The following is a 27,738-nucleotide window of genomic DNA, read 5'->3' on the forward strand; positions in this document are numbered from 1 at the left end:
GTTTACGAGTCGACCCCCCCCTGGTACTTGGCACAGACTAACTAATTTATATAGTACTTGGTACCATGGTACTATTTGGCATGAAGTGTCAATAATCGAGTGCTTTTAATCTGTGATGTTTTTTCAAACGTCAGTGTCGCGAGCCGGCGTTAGGAAAATATTTGGAATTTGCGGTTTTCGTGGATCCTAGTATAATTAATTAGTTGTGTTGCGATTTCCATTAATTCTTGCAGTAAAATAGCAATATGGCTATGCATATTGCTCACAACCTCGAAGAAACTGAAAGAACGGAAGATATTGTAACACATGACGATGTTACTTTTGATGGGTTATTGCTATCGAAGGATACTCTTGCGGGACTTAAAGCTTGCGGTTTTAGGAAGCCTTCACCCATACAGCTCAAAGCTCTTCCGCTTGGAAAATGTGGATTTGGTAAGTATTTCTAGAATCCTTGCTTAGCTTTCTGAATTTTGTTCCTGAATCCAGAAAGCCCCTAAACGCACACACTCTACATTATAAATTATTTGAATTTATTTATTTTCTCTTAAGGACATCACTGACAAACGTTTTATTTCTTACTTTACGCCTAAATCTACGAATCCGGACTCTTGTATTGGTTACCTGCTTCTTTGCGTCCTTCCAAGCCAGGCTCGTGTCTCATGAGTTGGACAAGAACTGTCGATGAATTCTCAACAGTGTATGTTCCTGGTTATGGGAATCGGATACCTTGTAAAAAGTCATCCAATTCCTATCCAGTTTAACACTTTCCTTCATCGTTTACTTTGTGTAATACCACTTTTATAAACACTTATTTGTGACTGCCGGTTTCGGAAAATAATTCCATCAACAGGTTATTAAAATAAAATTATTACGATTTGACATTTCGCTCACTCCTTTCAACAACGTCATATATAAAAAAACTTGATTTTTCAGGAGATCCTTTTTAAAGAAAAATAAAATGGAATTATTATTGAAAAATAAAATGGAATTGTTATTGAAAAAAAAAGCAATTATTATTGATATTTATTAAAAATAAATATCATGCCACTTATTGAACTTTTTATTGTGCAACAGATCTTTTTAGGTAAAACCTGAATGTTTTTTCTCCATTTGAAAAATATTTTTTACATTTAAAAAAATAATTAAACAATACCTTTTCTTCAAAATGCAAAAACAACACTTTCTGCCCTGTAGCGGGTAAATATTATGCTAAAAATATGCCTCTTTTGCTGGGATTTAGTACATTTCCTGGGCATTCTGAAAACATGCACGGCTGAAAATTGACAATTTTTGATAAATGACGGTGAAAGGAGTGAGCGATTTGTATAAAAATTAAAAATATGAAATTTTTTGGATTTTTTTATTTTTATACAAATGTTAGATTGTAATAATTTTATTTTGCTGGAATGAATTTTCGAAACCGGTAGTCACAAATAAGTGTTTATAAAAGTGGTATTACACAAAGTAAACGATGAATGAAAAGGAGAGTGTTATATTACCATACCACAAAGTTATCAATGCTTTTAATGTACCAAATATACCCATCCAGTTTGATCAAGGCTCTCGGGAGGCATGCAGATTCGATGGTCTAACCAATTGAATTGTCTTTTTTTGGCAGCAGTTGTGACCATGCATTGTTTTTAATAAAAAAAATAGAAAGTTTCAGACCCTTCTTTGTTATGAATTCTAGCATTTTTTTATTATTATTGTTATGAATTGTTTGTTTTTACAGATCTTATAGTTGAAGCGAAGTCAGGAACTGGGAAGACAGCTGTGTTTGGAATAATAGCCCTGGAGATGCTTGTTATGTCTGTCGGTTGCCAAGTTATCATTATTACACCAACAAGAGAGATAGCATCTCAAGTCGGACAGGTTATTAAATCACTGGGAGTTGCCTATAAAGGTAAATACAAATCTGATGAATAAAAGTTACCAAAAAACCTTTCTCTGGCCCATATTTGCACCCAGGTGGTGCATACCCATCGAATTGACACTACAATCGTTGCACTACAATCAACAGTTTTGTGATACTGCTTTTTTTTGTCTTAGTCATCTTCCGCATACCTCTCAGCGCATAGTACTGAGTAATAAATGCATGCGAGGGATGTGGGAAATTCCAAATTGCCCCGTTAAATAATAGTTATTTTTTTCTCTTGTTTTTGCACCATCTTATTTTCAAATGGTGTAGAAAATGGAGTTCGCAATGAAGAGTTTAAGGGACTAGTGCATTTGCACTTTCTTGCGTAGAATGTAGTATAAGGAATGATGCATTTGCACATATGTACTAATGTACTTAAAAAAGGGGTAAAATGAATAAATTATTGAGTTATTTCAATGTTTGTTGTAATTAAAGCAGGTATTTACACATTTTGAATGGTGCTAATTTATTGTATTTTGTAGGATTAGAAGTTGAAGTCGTAATGGGAGGCACAAACATGGGTGAAGAAATTCAACGCCTGCGCGGCAAAAACTTTCAAATTCTCGTCGGAAGTCCCGGCCGTATGAAGCATCTCATCAAGTGTAAAGCCATTCCCCTCCAATCTGTGCGCCTCGTCATACTCGACGAAGCCGACAAACTCATGGAAGAATGCTTTCAGTATGACATTAATTATATATACTCCCTACTCCCCGAGAGAAAGCAGGTCATAGTGACGAGTGCTACATACACCCCGGAACTTCGGGATTTCCTGACACTGTATATGAGATCCCCGTCTCACATCTGTCCCTACTCTACCTCTATACTTATAGGAGTGACTCAGTTCAAGTGCGTTGTGGCTTCTCATTCTTACTCTGTCCGACAAAATGCCATCAATTTTGAAGAACTGAAAAGGATACTTTCCGAGGTCCCGTATAAACAATGTTTAGTGTTTTGTAATTATCAAACGAGAACTCGCAATACGTGCGCACAACTATCCAAAAGCGGGTGGCCGTCGGAGTATCTGGCGAGCTCTCAAACTCAAGAAGAGAGACTAGCGAGCCTGCAAAAGTTACAGGAATATGCTTGCCGAATTTTGGTAGCCACAGATTTGGCCGCCCGAGGTATAGACGCCGCTAATGTGGATCTTGTTATCAATCTAGATATCCCTTATAATCTTTCTACTTACTTGCATCGCATAGGGAGAACTGGAAGATACGGATCCAGGGGAACCGCTATCACCATCGTACCCGCAGGAGAAGAATCTAAGTTTATGTCGTTATTTGAAAGTTTCGGTACATCTCCAGAGATCAAACCGCTGAGAGTGCTCTCTGACCATGTTTCTACATTTTCGCAACCCAAACTAGCCATTCCAGCTGCGGAAGTTACCGAGCAAACGCGCATTGAAAATCATCTTATAGACTTAATGGTACATGTTCAAAGCTCCGATACTAATAAAGACAGTTTTGATAATTTATTAGATTCCCTAAATGGGTTTCGAACCGAGAATGAATCTCACGTTACCTTTGATTCTCTGCTGGAGTCATTAAATAATTTTAAGAACACCGATGAAAGCGAAGGTACTACAGAAATTTCTTTAAAAAACTGCAGTGATTCTGCGCCAATGTGTGACATACTTAAATATATCCAATCTAATGTAAATAGTAACAACTGCATTCCTCAAAATTTTTCCAAACTTGTAGATAATACAAAAGGTGATCAAATTTCCCCAAAAAATTATCATCATAACTCAGATCATATTAACAGCGGTCATGAAGATAGTGGAAACTTTACCAATTCTTGTCATTTTACAAATAATAGTTTTTCTGAATTTGATAGTCAAAATCAAACAACAGATGATCGCAAATGCAGATCTGCAAATAAAAGACAACCTAAGAAAATCAGTAATACAAATTGTAAAGAAAAAAAGGTAACCACACCGTCTTTTAGTAATGAGAATTTAGCGAGCCGCGGTTGTTTCGTAAACACTAAATCTGATATTTTGTGTACACCTCCTGTTAGTGTTGAGGATTATTTATTATGGAAATCTCAACTGGGATTCATGACCCAGTATATCCAACAGAGTGTTTATATTTTCACTCTTCAGGAATTAAACAAGTATTGAGATTTATTAATTACAATGATTTTATTTAAAATAATGGTACTCACTTTAATGAGGGATAGTAATATTAATATATAATAGATATATTAATGTATTTTACGCCACATTGACATATTTTGATAAATATTCTGTAATATGTTGTTATTAACAGGTTCATGGCCAAGATAGCCATAGCCGTCGATAATAAAGCCTCATTTGGGAACGAAAGAATGTGTTTTCAGTGCTCCAAAGACAAAACAACTGTCGGCACTCCGGTTATATTTTTATACTGTTGAATTAGATATTGTGTCCTACGATAAGCCGCAGTTTAAGGAAAACAGATAAAAAGTTTCAATTACCACAAAGGTGTCACTGATGTTTATTGGTCACTCAAATAATGCTCACCAGAATTGCCAGATGTCATGTGTTCTGCATATTGGCTGATATTCTAATTTGTTAATTCCTAAATCATGTTTTTTTTTAGTAAAAACAACATAGAAATGCTAATTTGAGTATCTACAGGTTTTGAAATGCTGTCTTATTTAGGTTTTGAAATGTGTGCTTATGCTTACGGCTTCAAACTATCATATTGTCCGTGAATGTGTTATATGACAATACTATTTGAAACCTGAAAGTATTTTTATATAAATTTTTGTATGAAAAAAAGTTTATTAATGTTTCTCAATGTACACAAAAAAATAATGTTATATTTTATAATAAAATATTGAAATTTAAAAAAAAAAGTTTTTTATATCCCTATATTTTCAAGTGCTTTTTATTATACTTTGTTCTTGGAACATTTTATTTAAATATTATGCTTGTCTTACACTCGAAATACATTTCAAATTATCAAATACATTTTTATGCTACCAAACCAAGTTCATTAAAACAAAAATGAAGACTAACTCCTCCTGGGGCTAAGTGGTGCATAGGACACTGCATTGAATCAATGAGGTGTTGACTTGATTGGGATTATATGTAGACAGTGTAGTCTTGTTATAGATTATAGAGACTTGCTATAGTCTATAGAGACTAAACTTATGTTCAATGGGATGCAGATGATGTAAGTGAATGAGCTCTGGGTCACGGACATTACTACAAGAGGAAGAAAGTGTAAGAAAAATAGTAAGTACTATTGGGAGAGGAAAGGGAGGATAGCTGCATTGACTGGGGCATTCAGGTTGCACGCTCGCACTCAAGCTAGCTTGTATAAGTTGCTATTTTATAGATACGATTCCCTTAAGAATATCAGACAATTCAAGCAGGGTTTTTTTTAGTTTAATGTGAAAGTTGCAGACACTCGAATTGTATTTTTTCATTCTTACCTTTTCCATCCTCCTTTCTTAAGAAACCCACTGCTAATTAGAGAGATGGTTAGTGTTATATTTCCTTTAGAAAATAATTTACCTTTATTTGGTGAATTACATCACTTTAAAAACCACTAATAATGAAAACGTACTAAGTATGTGTACTTACTTAAGTTAGCTTATTTATTTGGCATAGAGTACTAGTACTTGAGTACTTTGAAGATGTCCTTCATAGTTCACTAGCAATCAAATAAATAAAACGAAATTATAAATTATGATATAACAGCTGTTTTTTACCCCACTGTGTATTTTCACCGTTTCCTTTTCATTAACTAAAATGGTTTTAATGTTAGTTTTTTGGTTGAGCTAGGTAATTTCATTAACTAAAATCAATACAGTAATCAATTATTAAAGAACATATTACAGTAATTGTTTCATGACAAGTATGTAATTTACATAAATTAAAAAAAAAATTTATACAGAGCTATTGAAGTACTCATGAAACTTCTTTCATGCAAAGGATTTTTTCAGATGTGCAAAACATTTATAAAATTAAAATTTTTTGATATTTATTTTAATCTAAAAAAATTATAATTGAAAATGTTATTGTAATAAAAAAAGTAGTTTTGTAGTTTGAGTAGTTTTCATGAAAAAAAGTGTTCAAAACAATAAAAAAAATAAGCCTAAATGATTTCATGGATATTTATCGTCATTACTGTCTGCTTCTACAGTACAATAATCAGCGATTTAGCTACTATGCTGAAGGCCCTGGGTTTGATTCCCAGGGGGTCAAAGAGATTTTTCACAAAGGGAAGCGCAGGACTGGTTACCCTTTCTTACATATAATTGAACGATCAAGTTAACATTGCATACAATGTGACTTATCTGCCCCCAATGGTTTTTGACAAAAAAAATTAAAGCTTCTCTTTCTTGAAAGTTGAAATGCAATAAATCCTTTCATTTTAAAGTACATAATTAGATTAACGCGCCCTTTATGTTGTATGCGTCTACATTTTGTTTAAAGTGAATAATTTTTTTTCAACCACAAAATAACCTTGCTTGGTAACCACTGAATTTACCTTTATAAAATATTCAAGTAAATAGAAGGTATGACCACAACCAATTATTATTGGTAGGTGTATTCAGTCAAAATTTATTTTACACGGTTTGCTCCAATTCAAACATACATTTTCAATTTCCTATTTAAAAATTCGTAACAATAGTAATATGATAAAAGGCAAAATACTTTCACAAGAAGTAGATCCTTGGGGTCCGGTCAGACTTTTATTCAAGTTATTTTTTTTGGAGCAAACCGCATCCAACAATTGGAGTAGAAAAATATGTTGCTTATTTTTTATCACTCTTTCAATAATCGGTACGGTGTACACTTTCAGGTTGCGGTTTCAGTTTGTGTATTATCACATACCTCAAGTAGTTATTTTGACGGATTGTCTCGGATTGTGTACTATTTGGGTTCTCAGTATGTATAATGTTATTTTCAATACATTTTTCAACATTGCGGCATGCAACCGCAGTCATACCATCTATAAACAGATCGATTCTCTGCTTGCTGTCGATGGACCGGCGCTGCATAAAACGCTACGGAAATTCGTGATCCTGTTATTGGTTCCTGCAGTAGTAATACCAATATTGTTTCATTCATTTGATTTCTACACTTGGACCGTATCATTCGATTATGATCATTCATTCGCATACATGATAAATTATCTTTTTTACACTATAAACATACTCGCGACTCTACACTTTGTTATCGCACTTTACCTATTATGGAGCCGGTTTGTAATTCTAAATGCTCAGCTCGGAGTTTATTTTCAATTACTAAATGGAAATAATTTTGGCCTCGTAAAGAACACAACCAAGGATACTCCGTACTTTCTAGACTCCGATGAAAGTTCAAATATTGAGAATATTATTTTGAAAACCAAAACACTAAAAGGTTTGGGTAAGGAAGCTGTGGAGAATAAAATATATTTTAATGAAGACCGCTTAATGAAGGTGTACATGTTGTTATGCGACGGTGCTGATTTGTGCAATTATAATTTCAGCTTTCAGGTAAAAAAATCTTGGTTATTTTTATTGCATGTTTTAAATAGATTATCTAAAAATTGAATTTATTTTGAGAAATGAAATGTTTTAAATCCTGGGTATCACCAAATCGTGAATATAAATAGTCTCATGGTAGACACATTTGTGTATCATGACAGACATATGCGCGAGTTTTTACGGTGTTTAATTTATTCTTTGGATTTTAAAACTGGTTTGTAGTTTTAATTTAAAAATAGTAATATGTACTTTTAATGTTAATAGTTGACTAAATCATAAGATTTTTTTGTTTCTTTTAGAATTTATTGGCATCGCTGAGCGGATTGTTTTCAATTATAAGGACATTGAGAATTATGGTTATGTTCCTAACAAATGAAATGGTAATATAAAATATATCTATGAGAAAATTATTAATTTGTAATAAAAAAAATACCACTGAAGAAAATCAAAATATTTCAGATAAAATTTCAAGAAATGCACGTAATAAAACCGGTTTTAACTTCCCTAAACTACACAGTTTTGGAGATAGTCATCTTGCTTCTTGTGACATCAGTGTGTGAGCTCACTGTTTCTGAGGCGAAGAAAACATCGGGTATTCTGGACATCATCTTGTATTACAAAGGCACTGGTAATAGAAGAATCTATAAGTTTATATAAAACAAAATGTAATATGTACTTTAATGGGGTGATTTATTATTGTTACTATAGACTTTAGACTATGATTCTCAAAGTAGATATTATATGTGTCTGGGGTTTTGGAGGTGAAACAAGAAATCTGCTAGGGGTGACATTTGGAGATTGTTTTTTCAACATTGATATTTCTCCGCTGAAGGTTGCCAATTATCGTGGCAATTTTAACTCTGTCTCCAGCTGCTCTAAACAGCGATATAATTTTACAGTAGATCCATTCTCTCATGTTTTGAAGCTAGAATATAAGTATGTTTTATATTATATTTGACTTTCACTTGGTAAATACCGCTATTTTTATATATGTATTGCCAAGTAAGAGTAAAATATTAAATGGATAGCTATAACCGTGATATTTGGAGCATTCTTTATATGTAACACCACATTTCGAATCCTTTAATTTTCCTTCCGGTAGCTTGAGTAACTCAACACCACAGAGATGTTCTGAAAATATGCAGAAATGTCCCATTCTCTTGCGCAGATTAAGGCTCAAGTTATTATAACTTAGGGGGTCAAGTACTTTGAGAAGCAGTTTCTCGCCATTTCTATCCTGACTTTAATCTTTTGGGGATGGTACCACCGGTCATTAAACCAACAATACAGATATTCATATTCATGAACCTTTCCTAATACATTCAGAGGGGTGCAACTGGCAATCGTTTACTTTTAGAGAAAATCATATATGTATTTGATTTTAGACACATTTTATTAGCCCTTTATTGTTAAGGGTTATGTCAATTTGATTCATTAATCTTTGTAAACCTTCTATGACTGAAAATAAATAAAGTAATCATAAATCAGAATTGGATGTCAATTAATAACATATCTGTATTTTTAGGAGACTGCCACAAGTTGAAAGCATGGTCCCGCATGATGACACGCCGCGCTCCATACTTCTCTGCCTGTAAACTTTTCCCAATCGACTATACGCTTCTATACAACTTAACTGGAACAGTAGTTACATATTTTATCATAGTTATGCAAATAAGAGATTAATAAGATCGTTGTAATAATTGATTAAGCATACTTGACTTAATAATGTGTCTCGAAAAAGACTTTCATTTTGAATTTCCAATAATTTTGTGTTAAATATAGAATGCTGATATTTCAGTCGCTACCAGTAAGGTTTTATTAACTAACTAATCCCACACCACTGTCTTTGTAAACTTTCTTCGCCTCTTCCACATTCATGCATCTCCTCATACAATTATATACACCCCAGTATTAATTAAGATAAATTAAATCGATTCCGGTTAATCCAATTAAATTGAAAGAAAAAAATTCTGATACTTTAACCTACAGTCAACCTTCCATATTATGAAGTTAAAATCATAGCTAAAAAATTGTTAAATAAAAAAAATGTGTCACAATATAAATATAATTTTATTGGTAAATGGAATACAGATATGAAATAGCAGTTGGTGAAGGAAACGTGAGGGGGTGCAATAAAAATTGATCTGTTGCCTTCTAGAGGAACACAATCCATTCGGTCCATTGTACAGTAATGAAAAACGTGTCATTTCCTTTTTTAGAATTTTGGTACCTAACTCAACAATTTTTTAAAATAATCCAGTTCCTGGTTAATTGAGTCCCGGTGAATTGAGCCTGCTGTATGACACTTGTGTGCCCCTCAGTAGATATATTCTTCATTTTATTTGGAGGGTTTAAACCATTTCGGAAGCTTTCCATCCTTAACCCTGGAAGGTCCCGGCACGCTGAAGGGTTGGGTGCGGGGAGCTTTCCTATTCCCGATATATCCACTTACGGATGGTAAAGGCTCCAGATCAGAAGAATTGGTTTCCTTCATTTTTGTGATACCTCTGTAACAGATCAGAAATAACATAGTATAATAATAATATATTATAAAATGCTTGTGAATAAAATTAATGATCAGGTAAGTTTACTTACTATGCATATAAGTTTTTAGAAATACAGTGTCAGTTTGCTAATCCGAATGTAAATCGTGCAGGGGCCATTCGGATAGTAATCAGTACTCAGTAGAGTATTTTGAGAAAAAAGGGAATTTCAGCTTATGAGTTTCAGTAAGGAATGAATAATTTAACATTTTTATTTTAATTTAATGTTTTACTTAGTAAATACCACTATTTCTTCAAATCTACTGTGACACGTGTTTCAATGCATTCCGCATCATTTTCAAACACCGTAACACGTGTCACAGTAGATTTTAAGAAATAGTGGTATTTACTAAGTAAAACATTAATTAAAAATGGATAGATTTTACCACAAAGTGACTGCCGAATCAATAAATGAAATTTTTATTTTAGCTTGAAAAAATCAGGTATTTTCTTTCGAACCAACGAACCTTACTGGTGCTCAAGGGCTAAATCACGCAAACTGGCATCAACTGCTCGCCGTCACCAGAGCCGCAAAATTGTTCAGATCTGCGAACTGGCACTGTATGTGTCGGTTTTTTTGCTAAAGTTATATTAGTTATATTTAAGTTAGTTGCGCAATAATAAGGTACCTCGATTTTGACGCGGAGAATGATGCAGCCTCAGGGGAAGTTAATTTGGAAAGGATATCGTCCTTGAGGTATTGAGTGCTGGAAATTTCGGACTCCGCAACGTGAGGACCAAAATATATCAGCGCTGAAGGAACTAGGCTACAATCAACCAAAGTCATGTCAGGTCCCAAAATAACCTTCGGTGGAGTCACATCTAAAAATTATAAAAATATCAGCGAGTACGCTCCATACGGGTTACAAGTAAAACTTGAGGAGGACTTGACAAAAGGAGTTATCCATAAATAGATCAAATAATACATTTATACACTCGAGCTAATTAAGAAGTGTTTTGCCTAAATATTTACATTTTATTAACCAAAAAATAAACACATTATAAATCCATTATCCCGATAAACTTTCTTTATTTATTAAATAACAATGTTTATTTAAAACAAAATCACTTTTAAAAAAGAGGAATTTCAGTTATTTACTGACATTTCTTGGTGGAACTGCATTTTATATAAGAATGAAACAACTAATTAGCTTTTTTCTGGCGCTTTTTGGCTTTAATGTTGAATGTGTTAATCTACACACTAAATTCAACACCTATAACGTTATTTGACGATTACGACGTCTATATACATATTAGTAACATTACACGTAGGATTACACACTATGTGGACTTATCGTTAATTCTGAGTAACCAGATAGATGTGCGTAATAAAATTTTGTAATTAAGGTTTTCAGATAAATGTAAAGAGTATATGACAATTTATAATTTCGACCAAGTACAGTATTGGAAGGAAATCATGCAATTTTAAAAGCCGAAAGGGTCTCGCTGAAATGGAACTGACTATACCTACTAGTCACAAGCGGCCAGCGACTGAATTGCTGGCTATGGTATGGACTTAAGAAATGGTAGTAGTTTATAAAATATGCTAGGTCCGCTTAAATTTTTTATTCTACCATTACATTTAATTTGTCACCTTGGATTGTTTTAACCTCTCGAGTAACAAGATATTAATGACATTTAAAACATTCAGTTGGTAAAACAGGTAACTAGCCAATATAATATTTAATTGTGTTGTACATCAATAGATGGCGCTGTTAGTAGTCCAAATCCTGACATAATCTGAAAATAATCACTACACCCCAAATGTGGGGCCACTCGCTACCTGACCTGATATTTTATGGCCCTATGGTTGGGGCGGTACGCACGCAGAAGTTAGTCACTCCTTCGAAAACAGTTAGTTTCTCGAGATATTCCTTCACAGATAAATTAATTTCAGCGACAAAATTTATATACCGTACTAAGAAACCATATGTGCTTCTAATATAGTTTTTGAATTATCCATGTGTACATGCGTTTGTAGAAAAACCAATAAAAAAATACATTTTTAATACATTTTGAAGAGAGAGAAAGATTCTTACACAAATCAAACGTTTCAGAAGGGTTTTGTAAGTAATCCTTCACAAAGTCCATAACAGTTTGAATGGTGTCTAGGGGTCCAAATGTACCCTGCAGGACAATCCGATCCGGGAATAAAACTCTCAAAATCACTTTTCGGTAATCATGGAGCTGTGTTATCACCTGCAAAAGAAGTTTATGAGAAGTCTAGAGTTAAAATATGTTTACTAAACAAGTGCAATATTTAGAGGCTGAATTTATATAATCATTATCATCAAGATGTCAAAATAATAATAATTATTCAGAATTTGCCAATCAAAAATAAAGCTCAAAACATATTAAATATATGCAATAGAAAGCTTTTACATAAGTTATTTATTACTGATTTGGCACTAACTTTGTGGAATATCATGATGATTTATGTAATAAAAAACTTGTATATGACAACTTTTTAAATTTATTAATGTAAAAATGACTACAATAAATCGAGAACTACAGATGTTTTTAACAGGTGAAAATACAGATGTTTGTATTTTCATCTGTTGATTAGAACATCTGTAGTTCTTGAAACTAGTAGTGTTTACATTTGTAAACTCAAATAAGTGGTCTTATACAAGTATTAACTTAAATAACATTATACAAAAATATTAGAAAAAAATAAAATAATAATTAATAAATAAATATTGGTAGGTATCTTATAGACGGTGGTGCATGCTTACTCTTCGATTCACCTCCAAGTTTTTCAAAGCTTCAGTTTGTAGCGGGATATTCTCCAATTCTTCTCTCCGTTTACCCAAATCACTAAACAGTTTTCTGACCTCGTTCACCGTAAGCTCGTAAAAATCATCAGGCATATCATCGTAAGGTAATCTTGAAGCCATATTCTGGGAGAAGACCAAGGCATTTCTTTCGCCAAGCTGAAAATTAACAAGTGTTACATAGAAAACTAGGCGATCCTGTTAAAATGATCAGTTAAACCAGTCAATGATAGGTCCTTTGGAATGGTTTACTCGGTACTTACCACAATAATTTCTTCATCTAGATGCGAATCATCTTGATGACTATCTTCTGTAACAACATCGGATGCGACTGAAGAATCGGTTTCCATTTTAGAAACATCACAATCTTTTAACAAATTGTTAGATTCGGTAGTGTCAATTTTCTCAGCATCGTTGCTGCTTAGAGAGGAAGAATTAGGAATGTTTACAATCGTTTCATTGAGCACGCTACTTTCGCACGGTAAAATAGAGCTGCTTGTGTCAGTTTCTACAACATCCATTTGCAGCACAGGCTCATTCTCAATTGGCTCGCACACTTTGGTCGATGACAGAACGGATGATGTGTTAAATGAAATTTCAGAAACATCCTTCGACTTTGAAATTAGCGGGGTAGATACGTTCGCCTGCCTAAAATAATAAATTAATTCATAATACAAAATAAACTTAAGAATATTAGATTTTAAACATTCATTGGTGTCAAAATCAATTATGTTTGAAAATGGAATATTTTCAAATTCCTAATGTTGCCACAGTGACTTATTATTTTTTAGTAAAAGTATCTGTTTACTACTTACCTACTTACATTATTGTTCAGACTAAAAGCCTAAATTTAATGATTGTTTTAAAGAAAATTTGAAATAGATGTAAATTTATTTAGTTTAAAATTGTTGGTCCTTTTAATTTTTGTTGGTCCATAAATTTTATAAGTTTAAAACGATCACGATTTTTTTTTTTAAGTACACAATGTAAAGGCAACAATTTATTTTGGCATTCGTTGTCATAAAATATAAAGAGAAAAATATGTGACATGTAGTATTAAACACCGATGCTAGATTTTTTACAGTTGAAAGTAAAACAATCAGAAATGAATTGGTTAGATTAAAACATGTACTTACACTTTAAGTTGTTCAGGAGTTCTATGTATGAGTCTCAATATAGCTCGACCCCCAGTGAGCCCTAAACTTTTCAGTGTTGTTTCCTTTAGTAAATCTATTCCATAAACTTCCCGTCTCATATATATTATCACGGGATTGAGTTCAGCGGCACATTTATCCGGCGCTAGAGATGTAAGGATGCTCAAAAGGTCTGTGGATGGGCTAAAGTTGCCCATAACGCGCTCTCCTGCAAAGCCCAAAAGAAAAAGAATAATGCTAAACCATGATAAATAATATTCCCAAATTCTCATATATCCACTAAATCTATGAAGAAAATAAGATTATCTAAAAATGACGACTAACCCGTTTCTAATTGTAGCCCTATGACTACTTCGGTTTCTTTCCTGATCTTTTTAGTCTCGGCCATTTCGAGGAAAGCATTATTTGGTAACCCAGAGAATCGCAATGTTGTAGACACATCCAGAACATGGTTATGATGAGTTAGATCATATTCCTCTGGTCTAAAATCATGTTTTGCACAAGTTTGTTCTAGAATCTAAAACAGAAATAAATTTTAAAATGAGAAAATTGCCCAAGTTTTCAAATTTCAAAGAAGTAGGTAATGTTGAAATGAGTAATAAATGGGAAAACAGGAGTATGTAATATCGAAATGTTTATCACGCATACGTTAGTGACTCGACATATTCATAAAATATACAATTTTACCTGCAGAACTGTTGTATTTGGATTGCATTTGACAGTATTTCTCCTGCCGTTTGGAGTCAACACAACGACGGATAAATTGTTTGCCATTTTGAATGAATACAGTGGTTCCGAAATCAAGTTAATTAATGTAAATATAAGAAGAAAAAAAAACTGTCGGCAACCACTCAGAAAAGTCAGTTTTGATATGTCAGAATTTTCCTAACCCACCCGCCAAAGAAGTGAATCGAATAATACACATGAAGTTAGTCAATTTAGTGTGTCTATTAGAAAATAAATAAAACAGAGACCTACCGAAACTAGCTGTATTGTGAATGCATGAAACCTGAAAAAAACTACTTACCTGTATTGAATTATTTGTTTTTATTGAGTAATAATTGTTTATATACACAAAGCTGTCATATGATTTCTGGAATTTTATTTTAACTATTCGGAAAAACGAATACAAAAAACGCTCGTGTACAGCTACCTATAAGGAAAATAATATAAATGGCAGCACTGTTTGAATTGACAGTTGTTATCCATAGAAATTATTTTATACAACATGTTTTTGACGTATTGAGTCTTGAGTTTTTTCATACACATTTGAATGGTTTCAAAAATAATAACACATTAAAGATGTTTGTGTTGGCTGAGATGAAACATATAACGCGAATACCCCCTGATTTATTTAATTTAAAATTAACCGATGCAATTACTAGTGAACTTAATAGAAAATTAGCCAATAAAGTGAGGGTCTACCATAACCTAGTTCTTTTGTTTTTCTACAGATATTTCATTGAAAGTGGATACTAAAAGTTGTGTTCTTTTTTTCAGGTTGTTTTGAATGTCGGATTGTGTATCGCGTTATTTGATATTACTAAATTAGGCCATTCTTATATATTTCCCGGTGACGGCGCATCACACACGGAAGTAAATTTTAGATACATTGTGTTTAGGCCTGTTTTGGATGAGGTGTTAGTCGGTAAAATAAGAAGCTGCAGCAGAGAAGGCGTTCATGGTAATTATTTTATCTTTTGATTTTTTCATGTGTTATATATTGTATATAAATGCAGTGAATCAGCTTTATGATTGATTGCCACGACAGGACAAATGTTCACTTCTGATGTTTATTAGATTACCTATAGTTAATTACCTATAGTTTTATAGGTACTACAACTCAACGATTATCATTGTAAATATTTGTGAACATAACCAAACTGTACCACATTACCTGCTCTGGATCCGAAGTTTGGTTCCATGTAATTGTCAAATGTTTCGAGCTACCTGTCTGTGCTGCCGCTGTCTGTAGAGCCCCTTGCATTCCTGTCCTAAATACCTATTATATGCTCCTACTGCGCTGTATGTGAATCTTATTACTTTATTAAACTATGTTATATATGTACAACATTTTGAGTGTGTCCAAATACTTGTTCACAAAATCTGGATTATCTCCAATTACAGGAGTTATTTTCATATTATTTTTTGACATTTCATCAAAGATGAAGAAGAATATGGAAATCTGGGCATTTACGGGGCTTACGACCGTCATAGGCTGGTTTGAGTGATCACTTTACACACGTGTAACATTCACCAATTCTACCCATTATTGAATAATGGGTAGAATTGGTGAATGTTACACGTGTGTAAAGTGATCACTCAAACCAGCCTATGACGGTCGTAAGCCCCGTAAATGCCCAGATTTCCATATTCTTCTTCATCTTTGATGAAATGTCAAAAAATAATATGTTATATATGATTTTACTTTATGATTCCAGTAACATTGGGGTTTTTCGATGATATATTAATACCAGTCAGTGGGCTCCAGCATCCATCACAGTTCGATGAGACGGAACAGGCGTGGGTTTGGAAATATCCCGTTGGAGATGGAGATACGCACGACCTGTTCATGGATGCTGGTAAATAATATTGGAATTAATTTCCAGCGCTTTTATTTTATTTTATTATTATTTGTTTCATCATCTTACTCTGTCTATTACATCCTTATTTTATCGTAATTTAGTATTCTTTATTACCTAATTCTTTTTTAATCAATGTTTTACTTAGTAAATACCACTATTTTGAAAAATCTACTGTGACACGTGTTTCGATGCATTCTGCATCATTTTCAAACACGGTGTTTGAAAATGATGCGGAATGCATCGAAATACGTGTCACAGTAGATTTTTCAAAATAGTGGTATTTACTAAGTAAAACATTAATTAAAAATGGATAGATTTTACCAAAAAGTGACTGCCGAATCAATTAATGAAAACTTAATTATATTACTGCGCAATCTTCTAGTCTTTGGTTTTAACTATTCCTCACCTTAATTTATTTAATTTGTTTATTGCTTTCGACGCGTTTTTCCTTGTCATGTAGTCAAAATGTAAATATGTCAAATTTCTTCCTTTGAGACCTCCATACTTGACGCGCAATCGTTCACAACTGAACCCACCAAGCGCAATACTGTCAAAAAGCATTTGTGGTAATATACTCACATCTTTACAACGCCGTATCGTATGGTCGGATGTGACCAATAATGAACGAGATATACTTGGTTGATAAAAAAGGGCACAAAATACGAAATTACTTTTTCCTCACACAATATCTTCCAAGAAAGATCTTAATTATTTTCTCCTAAATAGGGATTAAAAAATACCTCCCTAACTAATTTAATTTGTGTTAGTTGTGACTTTTATTTTGATGATATTTACTCAGACACTAATAAGTATTTTATCATCAGGTGAGACAATCCGTTTCCGTGTTATTTCGGAGAGCTTCCAGGAGACTTCTCCCGTGGGTCCCCCGGGAAGCGACCGGCCCGCCGCGGCGGAGGAAGAGGGATCGGCGAGGGTGCCCTACCGACTGATGGCGGGGATCAACGAGCCCGGCCTCGGGCTGCTCACCTGGTGGGAGAACACGGCTCCGGAAGGACAGGAACCGGAGGAAGAGCCTGAGGAAGAGTGATTCTTTCAAATATATTTTCACCATAAGCTTAAAAACAAATTAATCTTTTTGGACAGTTAACGAAAATGGATTAGCAATCAATGTGTTAGCATGTGCCACTAATGCAGTATACAGTATATGGAACTATAATGGTCCGCCTCCGTGGTGTAATGGTTAGCGTAATTAGCTAGCCTTTTGGAGGGCCCCCCCTGGAAAACAAACCCGAGACCTTATAAAATCAATAATAAATATTATTGATTTTGCACTCTAATATTTATTTAATATTACACTGCACTGGGCCTTGAGGCCCAGGAGTGATCATCTCGCCTTTGTGTAAGTAACGATCAAGATAACACTGCGTCAATGTGATGCAGTGCCTTATGCATTATTGGGTGCAGATAAGGGTTACAAGAATATTTTTCTTTAAAAGACTAATATACCATAACAATAGCTTGTCCTACACAATGTTGTTTTACAAGTGCTGGTATGTGACCCCATGTACCCTAGCCTTTGCTGCTTTCCTGTTTTCCTACCTACTCCTCCTTATTTATTTCCTTTCCCACATACCAGTGATATCCCTAACTTAGAACATCTCTATACCATAAGATATGTTCCACTCCTAGTTCCATGAACCTTTCCAGGAGTCACTTTCTCTTTATTAATGATTGGTTATCGGCATGTCAATCTGATGCTGTGCCCTATGCACCACTGGCTGCGGATAGGAACTAGAACATTTTGGAATAGAGTAATATGGAGTCAATCATTATTTATTAAGTTATATTTTCATAGACACTGTTAATGTACCACAACTAATGACCCTTATCGGCACCCAATGTTCCAGTGAGCCCCGAATCAAATTGAGGCAATGTTAAGTTGATTGTTAATTATATGAGAACAAGGTGATCAATCTTGCGCTTCAGCAACCAGTCCAGGGCAATATAAAAATAAACATTAGAGTGAAAAAACATTTATTTTTATCTTGACCCCGGCATGGTAGACATATAACCGTTAACCACTATACAATGGGGGCGGATTGTAACTGTAATATAAGATAAAATATTTTTTGGGTAATACTGGTAATAATAAAATTAATTAATAGTATATGTTAGACTTGTGCCCCTTTTCTGTTTCACGACAGATATTGTGTTACAAAACTTCAAAACAAAAGTATTCTGAATTGGTCTTGCAATAGCCATCGTAAGTTACGTTTACACTGTATTGTTTAAAAATCTATCTATCTGTAAATGGTAGAAATTCGTTCTAGAACCACATTTGTGTAGATCAGGGATGGTTAAAGCGTCGACCGCGGTAGGCTGGTCAACCGCGTAACTGTTCCTAGTCGCCCGCCTATCTGATATGTGCATACTAATTATATTAATTGTGTATTTACAACTTCTTATCCATTATTTTTCTGAACAGTTGGTGAAAGTGAATAATAATCTGATTATCTCTACCCTGGTATCCATTTTCACAAACCTTTTTCTAGAATTGGTTGGGGTGTCAATGTCGTCGTTGGTGATACAAAAATGAAAAATGATAATGATTCGATTATGCCAAAACATCAAAAAAAGTTTAATTTTTTTACAATCAAGATAAGTTTGTCTAATCGTACAGCTTTAACATCCTCAATTTCATCATTACTTGTAATTTATTAGCTTAAATTACGTAAAGATTAGTTGTTTATCTTTTTTTTAAATTATATATTTATGATGCCGAGTAAAACAAGTTGACAAGTTGTGAGTTTTTTTTTACATAGACTAGTATAAATTATTAATAATTATATGAGTATGCATTTGTTTTTTGACTTGTCAGCTTTTTATAATAAAATGTTTTGTATTTATACAGTTACAAAAATATATATATATTTTCTAATGTAGTTATAAGTAAATAATTTGTGTATATATTGTGTTTAGTATTTAAAACTAGGATATTAAATAAATTTTGAAAAAAAAATCTGTTTCATTTCCTTAAGGCACACCAACAATACAATAATGATAGTCAAATAGAAGATTGTGTAATAATAATAATAAAAAACAATTTATTTCTTTCACGAATTTATTAGCATATAAGATTTTTATAGATCTAAAGGAAAGGTATGTATAGGTAGGTGGTTCTAAATCTATCATTGCACTTAGACTTAAAACAGAAATAACAAATAGAGAAAAACCTAACAATACTTATAAAAAAAGCTAAAACAAAAAAGTCATTGTAAAGATAACAAAAGACTTGATGTAAGTCAATGTCACAATAGTAAATGAGGTACTGTTGAAAGTAAATGAAACATCTTGATATAACCTTCCTTTGGAGAATTGAAATTGACACCTACGATAACCCAACAGACATATTACTCTTGTGAAAGTAATACCTTGTATATCACAAAACAAATATTTTACATTAGAAATATAAAAAAAAAACTAGATTTAGACACAAAACTTCAAATTCGAATTTTCGGTTAACAAATATTTTTCTTTGATTACAATTTTGAGAAAATAATTTATAATATGCTGACATTCTTACGTCATGTGTTGATCATAGTTCTTGCTGAGTATTACTGAGGTTCTCTTCAGGGTACACTCAAGATGGCTTCAACAATGGTGGCCGAAGCGTTGGAAAGAAGAAAGAATCGACACACAGTATAATAACCCAAAAAAATGCCAATAGCATCTTTACGACTTTGAAATTCTTATTTACAAATTTGAAAAAATAACTATAAGCCAAATCGTGAATCCATGTATGTACCACTCCAAGTATAGTTTTATGGATTCAAAGAATTACTTTAATAAGTAAAAACATTTTTTATTTTATTTGGTTAACAACATGTAGCCCGGTTGCTTCGACATGAGCAATAGTTTTAAAGCAAAAATATATTTTTTTTAATGATTTTTTGTGTCAGGATTATAATTTATGTAAATTGATTTGCCATTATGTACATTTTTTTGTAATTAATACACTTAATTTTTCACATATGAAATATCTACATTCATAATCTTATTTAACACCACATCACCAATCACAGTTATCTAACATTTAGAATTATCGTGAATTTTATGTGCATCGTGTTATTTATATTTGCATGGAAGGAATTCCTTCATCTTAGCATAGATTACAGGAAAGGCAAGATGGACATATTTTTGTTCATTTACGAGAAACAAATATCTACAATCATTCACGAACATAGCCCTTAGTTCAAATGGAATACGTGGCACTATAATAATATATTCTACGCTATATAATATTCACTTCTATTTGTCAAAGAGCCAGGCATTACAACATTATTATTATAATCATAAACAAATATTATCATTGTACAAAACGGAGCTTTCTTTTATGAAAACCTTTCATCCCGTAATTTCAAAAGAATATTTTAGTTTTAAATAATGGAATTGATAAATAATCTGAGTTCAGTTTTCGCATGGACAAATACAATTATTTTTAATGACAGGCAAATACATATATTTATTTCTTTTTGAGCAAACATGTTCAAGTCGTTGGGTGTATATATTTTAATGTGTTTTTAATACATTAAGGAACTCAAAATTAAAACTGTAGTATTAACTTTAAAATGCAAGAGTTTTGGTCCATTAGAATTACACTTAAAACCGCCAAGCATTGATTTAATCCTTTAAATAAATAAATCCTCAAGCAGGAGTTCTAGTTGTAACACTTTTCAAAAAATAATATTGAAATAATGTTTTATAAAGATCATTGAAAAAAATGTTAAAGGTAACAATTAGTTTGTATGGGTACATGTCTTTCAAATGTAAAATATAAAGATGTCATAAATTAATATTTTTATAACAGCAATGACATTTTGCATTATTTGTAGTTTTCCCGACTACTCTGACCTATCAACTATGCAAAAATAAATGTTTGGGAATTCATTGATGTTAAATTTTATTTATGAAGTTAAAAAAACTTTTTTTATTTTTAAGTTTAACTGAATTCATATATACATATATAAAAATTAATGAAATTATTTCATATCTACTGTGTTTTAGGACCAGTTTGTGAAACTTAAAAATTCCATGAGTTAATAACAATTAATAATAATAATTTTGGATAATTCATAAAGCGCCATTTTCATAAAATATCTTCTCTTTTTTTACCAAAAATTATATAGAAATTCATAAAATTCATTGTGCTTATAAACTTTACGCATCTTTGAGTATTATTAATTTTGAAAACTCTTCCGTGGCTTTTGATTAAGTGTTTTTAAAGGGGTGTTTATGTTAATCAAAAATGTGTTTTTGATTTTTTATGAAAGGATTTTAAAAGTTTTTTCATTTGCACCTAAGTCGTGCATAAAGCACTTCATCGCATCAATGTGTCTCATCATGATTATATGACAGCAGCATGATTAGTCTTGCATTCTAGATTCCTGGATCTAGGAGGTGAATATGTTTGATAGGATGCAGGTGGCAGTAGTGGTAGTAAGTGAAAGAGCTCAGGTTGAAAGACATTAATGCTATATGGGAAAAGAAATTGAGCAAGAAGGTAGGTACTTTAGGAGAGGGTAAGGAAAATAGCAGCAATGGCATGGAAACTCCGAGTTTTATACCCATACTAACTTGTGTAAGTTGTACACTGCTAATATTTACGCAATAGTAAGTTGTACAATGTACTAATAGGTAATTCCCTTGAGGTTTCTTCTTTTCCTTGAGTTCCCTTGAGATTACAATAAATCACCGCTCCAAAGTTTTACAATCTGGCCTAAAATCGCAGTATTTAAATATATATATATTTATTATTCTTTCGTAAAATATTAATGAATTTTATATCTGTGTCCATCGATTTTCTTTTTTTGTTACTTTTCTCAGGATATATATATTGTATCCTCATTCGAGTAAATTATCTCCTAACTACGTAATACTAATATATTTATTTTTAAAATCTGTTAAATATCTCTGAATGACTAGACAATATACGTATGTACAAATTGGATTTCATTATTGACAAGTTTCTTTGTTGCTCGGTTAGTTTAGAATAGTGAACCGTAAATAGATTTGAAGTAATGAAGCTTAATTTTGGTTATCATAATGTAGACAAAATATTCATATCATAAGTTATAAATTTCATTTTCAGTCTTGGACTAGTTGTTTCAAAGAATCAGATTTGAAGATATTAAATAAGTTGTTATCACAATTTAAAAGCATGATGTATTTTTTTTACTTGTTTTCTTATAAAAAAAAACTTTGCTTTAGATAGCTGCATGAAATAGGAATATGCATTGTAAATGTACTAATTGTATATCTACGACGCATTTATAAAGTACGTAGTGGTAATCATGTATCAAAAGCTTGGAACTATCGTATTTATAATTTATCTATAAGTATTTTACACTGCTCTACTGAGTGCTCGCTTATACTCATCGGTGAAATTATTTCTTAGTATACCTGATTTATTCTCGTTAAAAACCAAAGAACTAAAGCTGGTCAATTAGCCAAATATTTGAACAAGCTTTAATTTGATTTAATTAAGTACTGATTATATTCAATTGGTTTTTGAGCTATAAAATCTTGGTAAAATACCAAATCCTTAAATAGAGAAGTAATTTTCATGTATGTATCGCATGTATATTTTGATTAACAGATGTATCCGGCTATACACCTTCATTCTGTTCATATTAAAAGATAAATTAACTTACTCTTTAATAAAATACAAGGAAACTAATTATAGTTTCCGTGTATTATTATATAGAGTATAATTATATAGAGTATAATTATATAGAGTAAGTTATTTTAATTACCCTCATCGACACTCGATGGTGCATAGGGAAGTGCATCGCATTGTCCTGGTATTATCTTGATCGTTAATCATGTGAAGGGAATGTAATCTATCTTGCCATTTAGGTACCAGTCCAGGGTGATATAACATGAATATTTTAGTGAAAAATCATCGAAAATCTCTCCCCAGGAATAGAACTTCCAGCATGGTAGCCAAACGGAGTAACTCCTACGCTTTGGACGCAGACATACACTATAAAGATGGACATAAATTTTATCGTAAATTGTATTGTTTTCTGTTATGGGCTTAGGAAGATCAGCACAGCATTTATTACACTGCAATTTTTATCTGAATGAGGATAATGTACCATAACTAAATCACCAATTTAGTCTTTAAATCGAAGTCTACGTAGGGTGGGATAAAGTTTAATTTATTCTTTGTAGGGGAGGTAGCAGGGTAATGTTTAATTAAGTCCTACATGTACGGCAATTTGCAGGGTAAGTGGGAAGTTAACTGTTATAACACTTTTTTACATATGTTTGATTTTTTTTTATTTTCATAAACAGAAAGAGTTGTGAAGAATAACCCAACTTGTAGGATCACTTTACTTATAATCATGACTTATTCTAAAAAAAAACATTTGTTGCAAAAATTTACTATTAATCCATTTGTTAAATATACATACAATAACTATAACCTTTCCTTTCAAGCCTTTAGTAAACGTGGTTGACATAAAATAGTTTTTTTTTCCAGTCTCCAAATAAATATTTTTAAAGGAATAAACTGTGTCAGGATGTAAACACCCTATTTGATGAGTGAATTTTCAAAAGTGCGCTTACATATTGCGAAGATCCTGTCAAAAGAGTTGGCACAAAAAAGTGATTTATAATATTACAGCAACATTATAATTGTATTTTAGAAACAAATACAATTATATATTTGATTTAATCATTTTATTAACCTTTTTTTCAAAATAACATGACTTAGTTACTTTTAGAAGTATGTATGGTATGTTCACAATATTTTCATTTTACAAATTTGAAGGACTTAGTATTTTGTTTGTCTCCATAGTGTAGTGGTAAGCAGATTTGGCTACCTTGCTGGAGGTGCCAGGTTGGATTCACAGGGGGGTCAAACTAAATATCCTTGAATTTCCACTTTGATACTTATTTAACCATACCCTGGGCTGACATCTGAAGCGCAGGACTGCCATCATATAACCAACAATCAAGATGGCTCTGTGTATATATGATGCAGTGGCCTATGCACCATTGGGTGTGAATAAGGCTTAAAACAAGATAGTCTTAGATTTATCGCATAGAGAATAGGTTATTGAACTTTAAGGCATTGTAATCTAAATTTGGTCAATCAGTCCTTTTGAAAAGTCACTCTTCATTTGTGATGAATTATAGAATTCATGATTTTATTGGTATTTCGACATACCTAAACAGTTATATTGAGATGAGTTTCTGGGTATATACAGGATTTACAACCTGTCATTGGCTGGTTTAAGTGATTACTATATATACTGTGAACATTTATTATTCTATCCACGATTGACAACCACCTTTAACTGTTACCACTTGCAACATACGACATTAATTCAGAATGTGATTCATAGGCGACATCCATGGTTGAAAATTTCAAGTTATATTATGTTACAGAGTTATAGAATTAGCAGATCTATAGACTTAGCATCCATAATACTGATGTCAGTACAATTATATCAAGGTGACAATAGTATCGCAAGTTCATATAAAATTATTTTGTAATAATTGTCTATAATACTTTTATAATAATTATGCTTGTATTAAAAATACACACAAGATCTGGTGGACAGATTGTTTCCATACATTGTATTTGGTAATAGGTTTACTCTATAATAAGACATCTCGGGAGATGTTCCCGAAGGTAATCGAAGAGCTCTCTCGAAGCACCGGGACAATTGGTCAGTTCTAACTCTTGCATATGACGGAGTTGGATCAGGCTGGACAGTCCGCTGGATGTCAGCAATGGGCAACCTGGAATAACAAATAATAGTATCTTATAAAATATCGCAACAAACTTCACACACTAATTGGCTAATTCTCAAAATAGCTTTAACGTCTTTTTTTTGTGAATATTGAAATGCAATCCCATAGACAAATCGTTGTATGATAAATGAAAAAAATTATACAGGAAAGGAATGTAAGACGGAGACAGGAGATAGTCAAGAAAGATGAAGACAGGTAAGAACAATGAGTGTAAGTCCCTGTCCAAGAACAAGAACTTAGTCTCTTTATAAAGGAGAGCAGCAAAACTAATTTTAAGATTATCAAAAGTAAAAATGTCTAGCAAATGAGTTAAATTACATAATTAAAAAATCTTATAACCATATTAAATAATAAAAAAGGTTCTTTAAGGTGTTTGGTCACGCGTACAAATGGATGAAGAGAGAATAACTAAGAGAGTATATTTGGCAAATATGAATTGGAGACAGACAAGTGTGGCATTCTATCCTCTGTAGCGTAGAATTCATGGGAGAAGAAGGGCAACTATTACAATGTCATTTTTGAAATTATCAAACTAAATATAAAAACAGGAAATTGTAAATGAAAACACAATTTTTTACATTCATATTTACATATTAGAACGGTAAAAATATGATAAATAAAAATGTTAAATATGTAAATATGTAAGTAAATATGTATGTAAAAACAAAGGAATTGTAAATCATTTATTTTACATATTTTAGATACACCCAAATGAATATTAAAACTATTGTTTTATAGTTTAACTTACCAGCAAGGGAAAGAATTTGTAGATTTCTCATGCCACAGAGGTGTTGCAGTCCGATATCCCGAACTTGTGAACACCAGCGCAGAAAGAGGGCGGACAGTGACAGCATCGTGCTGATGTAACCCACACCAATGTCCGTTATGTGGACACACCTGCGGACAATTACAAAATAGTGATGAAATGGTGCAACTTGATATGTAACTTACTTACATGCCTTCTTCTTGTGTCCAGTATTAAACGACCTCCCTCTTGGACTTCCACAGTTCTTTGTTGAAGGTGACTCTCTTCCAGTGCAGGCACGTCACTTTCCTAATGTCATCTAACAATCTTGTCTGGGGCCTACCCACGCTTCAGCGTCCTAGGCCTCCAGTTTCTAAACATGCGAACATAGTTTTCAAATGAAGGGACCTTTCAAAGGGTATATTACTAAAAGATCCCTCCAGTGACACTCGACTCGATTGATATTTTCATTTGAACATTGGCTCTATTCACCTACTTTTGCTTTTAGTGCCGGTACATTTTTTAAATCTCAGCTAACTAGCTAACTTCACGTTATTCATGCACAATTAGTATATTGATATATACTGAAGAAAAAAATGTGCGAAAACAACACGTGTGGCTTCTTGCGCAGCCGGTCGCATACTGAATTGTACATTTTAGACCCTTAAGGTCGACAAAAAAATTAAAGATTTTTAAAAAACAATTTTTCAGTTTGGAGGCCTAAAATTCCATCCTTAGGGATTTTAAGTTTTGACGTTTAAAATTTTGCCTCTGGACGATGCCACTGAGGCATATATTTTTTTTATACATATATTTTTTAAACATATAAATATGTCTACTTATATGTAAGTTCTCTCATTTTTTCAAAACGATTCTCTTATATCGACGAATGCGATATTTTTGATAGGATGGATTCGATATATTATCAGTATTATAGAAAGAATATCTCGCCTAAACGGTCGACCGTTTACCGAAATTCCAGTGCTGTCATTTTATTAGCGAATTTTCCTAAAGTTCTCTTTCAAGGCTCGCGTCCAGCTGCCGCCTAATTAGGTAGAGCAGGTAGGTAGGTACTTCTCCCTGCTTTCCACCCTTTTTCCTTTTATTTTACGGCGGGAATGTCACGTTCAGCGAACAATCTTTCCCGCGCTAAAGCGGAAAAAAGTGTTCTAAATCTGTGCATACGTCAAAATTACGAGTACCTACCTTACTCACACAGTAACGATAAGAGAAATGAGTTTCCCGCGCAATTTGATATCCTCTAAAAAAACCCATTTACTTCTGAAAGTATTCAACGATAAAAAAATATTTGGGATTTGTAAGTTTTAACAAGGAATATAATCACAATATTTTGAGTGTGTGCAAATCTTTGTTCACAAATCCAGATTTATCCACTAAGGAGTTAGTTATATTGGCATTTCAACATAGATGAAGAAGAATATGGAAGTCTGGGTACTTGAAGGATTATAACCGGCTGGTTTAAGTGATAATTCTACCTATAATTGACAGCCTCACTACTCAAATTTCGGAAGTTGTATTTATTATTCGATTGACACCTTTCACATGTGAGTTCTCGGCACCATCTATGGTTGTATTTAGCAGAGACCTTCATAAAATGTATGTGAAGTTCTTTCCGAATTATTTTACATACTAGGAGACACTTGAAAATATGATTTTCAAATTTTATGAACTTATGAAATGAACGTGGGTGATAATTGTTAGGGGATCTTTTTCTCTTTTCAGCAAATTAACATGCTCTTACACGC

The 27,738-nt window shown here is 32.7% G+C and overlaps 4 protein-coding genes and 1 long non-coding RNA gene across 5 annotated transcripts in view; 3 read left to right on the forward strand and 2 right to left on the reverse strand.

Moving 5' to 3' along the window:
- On the forward strand, nt 1–4,715 carry LOC148305488 (uncharacterized). The gene is made up of 3 exons (XM_088266618.1): nt 1–432; nt 1,733–1,903; nt 2,401–4,715. Exons 1-3 carry the CDS (start codon nt 246–248, stop codon nt 4,038–4,040), a joined length of 1,998 nt encoding a protein of 665 aa, XP_088122744.1. The 5' UTR covers nt 1–245; the 3' UTR covers nt 4,041–4,715.
- A 1,996-nt stretch (nt 4,716–6,711) lies between these two features.
- LOC148305489 (uncharacterized) lies at nt 6,712–9,321 on the forward strand. The gene is made up of 4 exons (XR_015838152.1): nt 6,712–7,396; nt 7,687–7,767; nt 7,847–8,015; nt 8,913–9,321. It is a non-coding gene; the product is annotated as an uncharacterized LOC148305489 (long non-coding RNA).
- A 112-nt stretch (nt 9,322–9,433) lies between these two features.
- Nucleotides 9,434–14,734, reverse strand: LOC148305490 (tether containing UBX domain for GLUT4). The gene is made up of 8 exons (XM_088266630.1): nt 14,546–14,734; nt 14,183–14,375; nt 13,841–14,066; nt 12,968–13,352; nt 12,666–12,863; nt 11,970–12,129; nt 10,560–10,752; nt 9,434–9,894 (listed from the first exon to the last, which is right to left on the reverse strand). Exons 1-8 carry the CDS (start codon nt 14,630–14,632, stop codon nt 9,726–9,728), a joined length of 1,611 nt encoding a protein of 536 aa, XP_088122756.1. The 5' UTR covers nt 14,633–14,734; the 3' UTR covers nt 9,434–9,725.
- A 346-nt stretch (nt 14,735–15,080) lies between these two features.
- Polr3H (RNA polymerase III subunit H) lies at nt 15,081–19,004 on the forward strand. The gene is made up of 4 exons (XM_088266610.1): nt 15,081–15,271; nt 15,359–15,542; nt 16,300–16,440; nt 17,268–19,004. Exons 1-4 carry the CDS (start codon nt 15,161–15,163, stop codon nt 17,489–17,491), a joined length of 660 nt encoding a protein of 219 aa, XP_088122736.1. The 5' UTR covers nt 15,081–15,160; the 3' UTR covers nt 17,492–19,004.
- A 4,715-nt stretch (nt 19,005–23,719) lies between these two features.
- Nucleotides 23,720–27,738, reverse strand: part of LOC148305492 (F-box/LRR-repeat protein 16) — a 79,361-nt gene continuing 75,342 nt past the window's right edge. The window contains exons 5-6 of the mRNA XM_088266633.1: nt 25,976–26,124; nt 23,720–25,215 (exon numbers count right to left, since the gene is read on the reverse strand). Of these exons, the coding sequence (XP_088122759.1) occupies nt 25,067–25,215; nt 25,976–26,124 (298 nt within the window). The 3' untranslated portion in view covers nt 23,720–25,066. The remainder of the gene's footprint in view (nt 25,216–25,975; nt 26,125–27,738) is intronic.

This window comes from Brachycentrus maculatus, unplaced genomic scaffold (genome assembly GCF_059751285.1).
Source record: "Brachycentrus maculatus isolate JH-2025_06_01 unplaced genomic scaffold, ASM5975128v1 h1tg000272l, whole genome shotgun sequence".
Classification (NCBI taxonomy): Eukaryota; Metazoa; Arthropoda; class Insecta; order Trichoptera; family Brachycentridae; genus Brachycentrus; species Brachycentrus maculatus.

What these genes read in the sequence shown, in the direction of transcription:
- LOC148305488 (XM_088266618.1), top strand. Translation starts at nt 246, where the DNA reads ATGGCTATGCATATTGCTCACAACCTCGAAGAAACTGAAAGAACGGAA. An exon ending in GCTTGGAAAATGTGGATTTG is followed by an intron (nt 433 to 1,732) that starts GTAAGTATTTCT and finishes TTGTTTTTACAG; the next exon opens with ATCTTATAGTTGAAGCGAAG. An exon ending in ACTGGGAGTTGCCTATAAAG is followed by an intron (nt 1,904 to 2,400) that starts GTAAATACAAAT and finishes TGTATTTTGTAG; the next exon opens with GATTAGAAGTTGAAGTCGTA.
- LOC148305490 (XM_088266630.1), bottom strand. Translation starts at nt 14,632, where the DNA reads ATGGCAAACAATTTATCCGTCGTTGTGTTGACTCCAAACGGCAGGAGA. An exon ending in ACTCCTGAACAACTTAAAGT is followed by an intron (nt 13,353 to 13,840) that starts GTAAGTACATGT and finishes TTATTATTTTAG; the next exon opens with GCAGGCGAACGTATCTACCC. An exon ending in TTCTCCGCGTCAAAATCGAG is followed by an intron (nt 9,895 to 10,559) that starts GTACCTTATTAT and finishes GATCTGTTACAG; the next exon opens with AGGTATCACAAAAATGAAGG.
- Polr3H (XM_088266610.1), top strand. Translation starts at nt 15,161, where the DNA reads ATGTTTGTGTTGGCTGAGATGAAACATATAACGCGAATACCCCCTGAT. An exon ending in CAGCAGAGAAGGCGTTCATG is followed by an intron (nt 15,543 to 16,299) that starts GTAATTATTTTA and finishes TTATGATTCCAG; the next exon opens with TAACATTGGGGTTTTTCGAT. An exon ending in CGACCTGTTCATGGATGCTG is followed by an intron (nt 16,441 to 17,267) that starts GTAAATAATATT and finishes TTTTATCATCAG; the next exon opens with GTGAGACAATCCGTTTCCGT.